Source organism: Manihot esculenta, chromosome 1 (assembly GCF_001659605.2).
Source record: "Manihot esculenta cultivar AM560-2 chromosome 1, M.esculenta_v8, whole genome shotgun sequence".
In the NCBI taxonomy this organism is placed as follows: Eukaryota; Viridiplantae; Streptophyta; class Magnoliopsida; order Malpighiales; family Euphorbiaceae; genus Manihot; species Manihot esculenta.
In genome coordinates this window covers 31,588,615-31,597,548 of record NC_035161.2, presented here as the reverse complement: position 1 = coordinate 31,597,548, position 8,934 = coordinate 31,588,615, and the positions used below count along the sequence as shown (strand labels likewise).

The 8,934-nt window shown below is 26.5% G+C and overlaps 1 protein-coding gene across 1 annotated transcript; it reads right to left on the bottom strand.

The window, feature by feature from the left end:
- Positions 1-410: 410 nt before the first annotated feature.
- Positions 411-3,836, bottom strand: LOC110599891 (glutamine synthetase nodule isozyme). The gene is made up of 12 exons (XM_021736498.2): positions 3,670-3,836; positions 3,014-3,053; positions 2,807-2,910; positions 2,665-2,713; positions 2,462-2,568; positions 2,289-2,376; positions 1,622-1,750; positions 1,471-1,545; positions 1,328-1,381; positions 1,202-1,239; positions 945-1,104; positions 411-840 (listed from the first exon to the last, which is right to left on the bottom strand). The coding sequence occupies exons 1-12, from the start codon at positions 3,741-3,743 to the stop codon at positions 688-690; spliced, it is 1,071 nt and encodes a 356-aa protein (XP_021592190.1). The 5' UTR covers positions 3,744-3,836; the 3' UTR covers positions 411-687.
- Between the last annotated feature and the right edge of the window lie 5,098 nt (positions 3,837-8,934).

The following is an 8,934-nucleotide window of genomic DNA, read 5'->3' as shown; positions in this document are numbered from 1 at the left end:
TGAAAATTTTGATTGTTTTAATAATTTTAGTTTTTACAATATTTTAATTAATATTAAAGACATACTTCAAACTAGTTTAATTCCAATTATAATTATATTAAATTAGTTTTAATTTAACTAGACATAAATTTTAATAAAAAAATAATTTACATTTATTAAATTTGAGTTTATTAGATTTTTATTTAATTAGGAAAACACCTTTTAATTAAATAAAATTTTATTAAAAATCTGAAGGAATGAGCTAAATATGGCAACAACTAACCCACTGAGAAAAAGTTGAAATTTCAGGGAGACAATGGCTCCTGCCAATCTCCCCTTAAATCCATCATTGATTACTAGGGCAGATAAAAGATGACTTCAACTCGAGCCAATTGTCCAAGCAGTACTTAACAGCAAAAAACAGAAAAATATGCCCAATAACAAGTATTATATTATTGATATTAAAGCCTTTTAAATTATTCAATACATAACAGAGAATGACTGCATAATGCATAGTAAACAATAAACCCAACATTGCTACACCTCCCATACAAGGGCGAACTGGCGAAACAGCAGGGAAATAAAGTAACACAAAGCTTTCTTATGCCACCAAGTTAAACCACAAGGAAAAAAAAAGTTCCTAACTGAAACAGAGTTCTTCCTACACTCAGGCTAGAAATAACAATGTTTCAAATTTTGGGTGGTTGCTTATGGTTTCCACAGGATTGTGGTTTCTGCAATCATGGAAGTCACAACATATGGATCCATATTTGATGCAGGCCTCCTGTCCTCAAAATATCCTTTTCCTTGCTTCTCTGTGTCTCGGCCAACACGAATGGATGCTCCGCGGTTAGCAACACCCTACACAAAATGGGGTAAATGTAAGCCTTCTCTGTTAAAGATGTGTCTTAAAAGTAGAATGTGATCCAGCAACAACAAAGCCAGAATTTTTTTATGATTTATACCCATAAGAAAGTGTTTATGTCAGCTGTTTCATGTCGTCCAGTTAGCCTGCGTTCATTGCCTTCACCATATGCAGCAATGTGTTCTCTGTGCCTTAGCCCCAATTTCTCAATTGCTTTCTTGATCACCTCATACCCTCCATCTTCCCTCATTGACTTGGTGCTGCATGTGCAACGAATTCAAACCCAATAATGAAACATCAACGGCAAAAGAGAGAGAAACATATCAAGAAAAATTTCTTGAACAGTTCAAAATATACCTATAATTTGTGTGAGCTCCAGCACCATTCCAATCGCCCTGTGCAACAAATACCAATTTCGATGAGAAATGTTACTATGCAAATTCAAATTCACTGTAACAGCAAAAAAGAGAGAAAATTTTCAACCTGAATTGGCTTAGGATCAAAAGACAGGACAACTCCAGCAATCTCTGTAATCCTCTGTTGAAACAAAGATAAGAACTCAAGTCAATATAAAACTTGGAATAACACTGATATTTTTTTTCCTATAATCATGCAGGTTATATTACCTCCAAAATGTAGCGAGCAATCCACAATTCATCTCCAGCAGATATACCAACAGCAGGTCCTACTTGAAACTCCCACTGCATACGCAAGGAAAGTAGCTCAGAATTAGAAAATAAGTTGAAAACAAGCAACAAGGAAGTTTTATATCGTTACCTGGCCTGGCATGACTTCTCCATTAATACCACTAATGTTAACGCCAGCATATAGACAGGCCTTGTAGTGTGAATCAACAATGTCTCGGCCAAAGGATTTGTCAGCTCCAACACCACAGTAATATGGACCCTGTTATGGGTAATAAATGATATTAACCATCAGGTAATCCAAATAAATGGCTTATAACCACCTAGACAGAAGCAGACAAAACTACAGGCAGTCACATGTAGTGGGGTGGCGCACCAACCACCGACTGAAAATCAAGAATGGAAAGAAAAGAAAAGAAATTTAATTCTCAACTTCTCTTGTTTGAACATTAAATAAAGGAGAAAAAATAGGAAAAAGGAGGAGGGATTACATTTTTCAACTCCTTACAGTTAACTCAGAACATTTCCCTCTAAATCGGTAGTAAGTAGAGAAAAATGGGAAAAAACAGAGTGTGATATGTACTAATACTTAAATGTCTTCATTTTCAGACTTAGCTTGTGAGGTATCATAATCATTTCTCATCCTCTTCTCAAGGAGAGAAATTGTTTTTCCCTCACTTTCTAATAATATATAAAAACAATATAAAATGAATCGAAATTATATTCTTTTCTTTTCTCTTCATTTTTCCTCTTTAATTTTTCTCGTTTTCCATCCAAACAAAGGGCAGGAGTTTAATTACCTGAGGACCAGGGAAACCACCAATAGGCCACCCAATAGGCCATTTAACATCTTTCTGCAACAAGGTGTATTCTTGCTCAATGCCATACCTGTTTTCTCAGGTCAAGTTAGAAGTTGACCACATAATTCTAAGATGGCAAAAAAATCAACAAAAGCACAAGTACAGTAACATACCAGGGCTCTTCAGCAACAACATCTGAATGGCTGAAGATCTTAGCAGCAGCATGTCTTTTGTTTGTTGGAATTGGGACACCAGCAGGGGTGTAAGCATCACACATCACCTAATCCAATGAGTGAATTTTAAATTGAATCTTTAGGATTGAGGGGGAAAGATCACAATTTTAGTAATACTATTATATTACTAAGTAAAAACTCACTAGTATGTTGTTTCCCCTTCTAAATGGATCCCTGAAAATAGCCTGGGGACTGTTCATTGCATTAAAGCCCAATCAGTATTAGGAAAAGGTTTAAGGATCAACCGGGACAAAAAACAGAGTACAAATAAGAACACAGCCTTACTATAGGATGACTTCGCTATCTTCTCCAGGAGCCTGCCCTGTGCTGGAACCGTCGTAGTTCCACTTGGGGAGTTTTGAAGGATCGCTAACTGGACCAGAAAGAGTCTTCACACAAGCAAAATAGAAATAAATACACAAATAAACAGAACAACCTCAATAACAATACAAAAGCAAAGCTTTTCTCTCCAAAAAAATTGTTGATCTTTACCCTTGCTTTGCTCCTCATGTCCATGCCCGATCCGCCGATCCTGTCAAAGTAAAGAAAGGTGTAATTTAAAGAAAAACATAGACCAATTGGATTCGGTGCAAAGCAGAGTTAAGCGCAAAAATCCGTTGGAAACACAAACAAGAATACACCAGTGGCTAATAAAACCTCGTAGAAAAATAGCACCAATATTTCTAAACACATTTCCAATCGTAGATTATGAAAACTTAATAAACATCCAATTTATCCACCATAGACATGGGAAGAAGAACGGGAAATGCTTCCCAGCAAAAATAAAAATTAAAAATTAAAAAAAAAAAGATTAAGAATAAATATTTAGCCTCGATGAATAGAAACAAGATTATTTCCTCGAGGACCCCACTCAAAAAGTGCACAAAGAAAAAACCTGAGATTTTATAGAACAAAAAAAACTGCAAAAAGCCAAGGGTGCATCTGAAGCTGTTTAATCCCAAAAACCAAATATCCAAAGACATCTTTTAGAGCTTGAAAATAAACAAAAATCCCAGAAAGAAAATGATAGAATGGGCCAGAAGCGAAACAAACAAAGGAAGAACATACCCATGAACACAAACACAGAGTTACGCGGACATGAATACGTGCAAGGGTACATGTTATGCAAGAAAAGTCTAAGGACGAACCATATGTACTCGGCGATGATCTTTTCAGTGGTGTCTGATAGGTTGAGGTTGATGAGATCTGAAAGGAGCGACATGTGCACAGAGGAACAATTGACCTGTCTTCTTCTTCTTCTTCGATATCTAGCTTTGGAGAAACAGGTCTAAAGAGACGTGAGAAGAGGGACGCTTAGCTATGCTTTTATAGAGAGATCTATAGCATACTTTCAGAATACTATAAAATCGTGCTCCTTGTGCACAATATGTCCTTTTTCTTTTGGAAAAAAGTTATTTTGATTATTTCTTAATTTATAGAAACAAAAAATTTTCGCATAATTAAATATTACTATTATAAGATATTTCTAAATAGTAATTTTAATACCCACCTTATAAAAAAATATTAATTAAATCATAATAAATTTTACCATTAAATTTAAAATAATAAATTTTTATTAGAATGGTGACTATGCACTTTACTATAAAATTTTCAATACTAAAACTTTATTCTGCAATAATTTTGTAACTTATATTTAATATTTTATTAATATTTAGTTATTGAAAAAAATAAATTGCTATTTATTATTAAAATAATTAACAGTTATTTTAATAATTAGTGTTTAAGTTAAATTAAAATATTAAATTTTATTATTTATTATTTGTGGTATTAAAAAGTTAGTTTCTCTAAAGTTTAGCGGTGGATAATCATTAATTATTTCTTGTCACTTATATTTTTTATTTTTTGTAAAATTACATATTTATTCATATTATTTATTGTTATTATATATTTTATACTTAATTTAATATTTATTTTAAACCGTAATCAGTTAATATTTAATGGTTAATAGCTGAACATTACTGTATTTTCTTACCATAAAAAAAAATTAATTTTATTTTTATATAATTCAAATAATTTATTATAATTAACACAATATACTAAATATAAATATATTAATAAATTACCTTAAAAAGTGCTCAAAAAGGGAATAAAACTTTATTATGGGAGTTATAAATTCTTTTAAATTTTTCTCAAATATTTTATTTTCAGTGAAAAAAAAAAAGTTATTTGAGCCGCAGTTTCAGCGAGGTTTATGATTCTGGTTCATTGATATGCCCGCACAGTGGAATCTCATCGGAGGGTCCGCATACCATGTACCGAGTAACAGGCCTTACCGGTTGCATCACTTTCTCTGATTACTTTACTGCCAACCAGTCGATCCAGTCCCTCCAATGACTCCACCTACTATAGTCAACTTGTCGAATAATTGAGCTCTTTTTGTAATTATAATTAATAAAAAAAAGTTTTTAAAATATATATATATATATTTTGTGAATTTAAATAAAATAAAAAAATCTTTATTAATATATACATAGTATAATTATAAAGTAAATAAATATTTTATAATTTCATTTATTTTTATTTTCATAAATATATATAATAATAAATAGTTTATAATTATTTTTATTATATAATTACTGAAAATATATCTTAAATAAAATATGCGGTGAAGTATATTAAACTAGCATCTTTTAAATTGAACTTATAAGTCAAAAAAATTTTCATGAACAAATGAATCAATTCATTTTTATATAAAAAATATTTTAAATTTTTATACAATATTTAATAGTTAAAATTAATAAATATATTAATTAATAAATTTTTATTTTTTTAAAATAAAAATTTTTAAAATATTATAAACATTTTAAAGTATTTTTTGAACGAAAAATTATCTAATGATTTTTTTTATATTATATAGATTAAATAATAATTTATTATTGATAGATATATAAGTTTAAAATTAATTATGTGATTTTGTTGTAATGAGAAAAAAAAAGAGAGGAAAGGTGGATTTGGTTAACAATTGAATGGAATTAAATTAAATAAATTAAAAATTAATATTTTATTATTTTTAAAAATTAAACTGAATTAAATTTAAATATAAATTAAATTAAATCAAAACTAATTTAATTTAATTTGATTTATTTTTTAAATAGATGTTTTATTTTTTATATACTTTTTATATTGGTATAAAATTAATTAAAATATTTTAATTTTAATTATATTATAATATTTTTATATTATAAAAATAATATAATATTTTAATTTTAATTATAGTATAATATTTTTATATTATAAAAATAATATAATATTATTCATTAACCAGTTTAGTTTATTTATCATTTTTTTAGATTAAAATTAAATTAAATTAAAATTAAAATTTTTAAAAATTAAAATTAAATAAAAAATAAAAAATTAAATTAAAATTTTAAATTTATTATATTCAACTGAATAAAATAAAAATGTGGACGGGGCATAGAAACGAATAAGTTTTTTTTTAACTATATATTATTTTATATAAATAATTTCCTTTTTTATATTAAAATGTAAATAGTTTCACAACATTATATATATATATATTGTTATAATAATTTTTTTATAATGTCAAACAGATAAAAATAAATATTTTATTATTTAAAATGTTATGTTATTTTTTCTATTTTCTTCATGAATATTAAAAAAAAAACCTTTATTATCACTTCTATTTTCTTGTTTTATTTCAAACAAAAGTTGTTTCTAATTTATATAAATTAAAAAATATATTAAATAAAGTAATAAATTTTATATTATAGTTTTTTAATATAGATTTCACGTAGACTATTTAAGTATTAAATTAATTTTGAAATTAATATGTTTTATTTATTTTATGAGAATTAGTTAAGGATACATTAAAAATTATTTGCCCAGAAATGCAAGTGGATTAATAATTTGGAAACTGATGCGAAAGGAAGTGGGAGCGTACTCTGTACTCATGACCTACTACCTGATTAGACAGTGACAATGTAACCGCGTCCAATTGTACGGTGAAGGACGTATGGCTTTGTCTGTTTCACGAATTAGACTGCCGCATTTCGCATAAACCGAGAAGTTCTCCAGTGGAGTCTTGTGGTTGGACCAAACTGCCACCTCGAAGTTCACAATTACCTCATTTTTGCGACTGTTTGGGGATAATATTTATTTGCTAATTAAAATCGTATCAACTTTTTTTTTTTAAATTATGGTCCTAATTTTAAATTATTTTAAAATTATGATTTATTTTTATTTTAAAATTATAATAATATGTAAATTAATTATTATAATTTTATTTAATTTTTTTAAAAAAATTTCAAAATATTTATTAATATTTAATAAAATTTAAATATATTTAAAATGAATATAATAAAAAAAATTATATTTTTAACTAAAATGAGTAGGGGTGAGCATTCGGTCGGTTCGGTTTAAAATCGAACCGAACCGAATAAACCGAAATTTGAGTGTTTATAAAAACCGAACCGAATCGATTTTGGTCAGAAACCGAATCGAACCGAACCGGTCTGATTCGGTTCGGTTCGGTTTGATCGGTTTCGATTTTTAATAATTTTTTTATTTTTTACACTTTATTTTTAATATTTTAAATTTAATTAAAATATTTTAATTTTAATATGATTTAATTTCTATATATTATTGAAAAAATATATTATTATTACTAATCGGTTCGGTTCGGTTTTTTTGGTTTTTTTCTGATTAAAACCGAACCGAACTGAAAAAACCAAAATTTTTGAAATTGAAAATCGAACCGAACCGAAATATATAAAAAACCGAATTAAATTTTCAAATCGATTCGGTTCGATTAATTTTTTCAATTTGAACCGAATACTGCTCACCCCTAAAAATGAGTGTAAGTAAATACATTTATTAAATACTAATAAATATTCTATCTATTCCATGAATATAGACTACTTTATTTCTTCACCAGTCTTTATTTATACATCATTATCATTTTTAAGATGACTTATTCATTATTTTTCTAATATATATCTATTTAGTAATATATTGAAGATGTAGAATACATCACAATTACAATGTATCTTCACTCATGTTATTTTATTAAAAATAAAATAAAATTATAACACAAAATTATTTGTTAATATAAAATATATTATTCAATTAATAAATAAGCTATTTTCAAAACAATAATTTATAATAAAAACATTTACGTGCTAAAAAATATTAAAATATTTTTGAGTTTTGATTAATTTTTCACACTTTAGTCTATTAATTTAATTTTAAAATATAAATTTAATTAAATTTTTATATTTTTATTCAAGAATCAAATAACGCCAATTTAAAATTTATTTATTAATTGGTCTTTAATAAAAATATAATTATTTAATTAGTCATAAATTTTAAATTAAATTTATTTAATTCTTGAATGAAAATATAAATACTTAATCCCTCTAATTTCTAGTATATTTTAGTATAATCTATTAGCCAAAGTTTAAATAAATAATATTATTATATTAAAAATTTTATCTATTTATTTTTAAAAATAAATTGAAATATCCTATTTCTATAAGAGTGTTTTAATTTATTTTTAATGCAGTTATTGTTTGAAGAATTTTAAATAATTTTTTTAATATTAATTAACTAAAGCTTGTAAAGTTCATTCGCTCGCATTGCAAGTTGCGCTTTGATGTCAGATCTCAATTACACACGTGGCTAAATCATAGTGGTTTATCGTAAGTGCAAAACATAATATCTCCGCTGTAAAATTTTGACTTGTCTTTAATAGCGCGTTCTCTCTCTGTGTTTTCAGTTGCACCATTAATCCATTTTCCTTGATTTTCACCATGCATGTTTCTTCCCGCCTGGCCTCGGTAACTAAAGCAAAGTAACAAAACCGATAAAGTAACTAATTATTTCTAATAGGAATTTAAAATTTTTAATTTTTAAAATGAAAATATAAATATTGCGAAATTACCATAGACATCAATGATGTGGAACTTTGATTCTCATTGATTAGGTAGTGATGTCCACTTAATTTTCAATTTCAATTTATATTTTTATCAAATAAATATTATATTTAATTTATTTTCTCTTATTTTTTGAATTATTTTGTACCACTTATGGGATTTTCTTTTTCGTATAACTACTTGTTTTTATATATGTCTTACTTATTAATAGACTATTTGTTAGTTAAATAATACAACATGCATATTGATTTTTTTTTTTTTTTTATAAAAACTTCATACAGATAATAGGTAATAAATGTTGGTTGATGGAGCCTGATGCTGTGTCGCTTTCATCCGTTAACATTTAGCATGTAAAAAATACATTATAATACATTTTATTAAATTGTAATTTTATTAAATTTTAGAAATTATAATATAAATTATCCATATAATTAACACTGAAATTACATTATGAAAAAAAAAAAAGAAATGTTTCCCTTTATTTAGAAATTTATTTATAGT

What these genes read in the sequence shown, in the direction of transcription:
- LOC110599891 (XM_021736498.2), bottom strand. Translation starts at nt 3,743, where the DNA reads ATGTCGCTCCTTTCAGATCTCATCAACCTCAACCTATCAGACACCACT. An exon ending in TTGATCCTAAGCCAATTCAG is followed by an intron (nt 1,240 to 1,327) that starts GTTGAAAATTTT and finishes TTTGTTGCACAG; the next exon opens with GGCGATTGGAATGGTGCTGG. An exon ending in GGAGCTCACACAAATTATAG is followed by an intron (nt 1,105 to 1,201) that starts GTATATTTTGAA and finishes TTGCACATGCAG; the next exon opens with CACCAAGTCAATGAGGGAAG.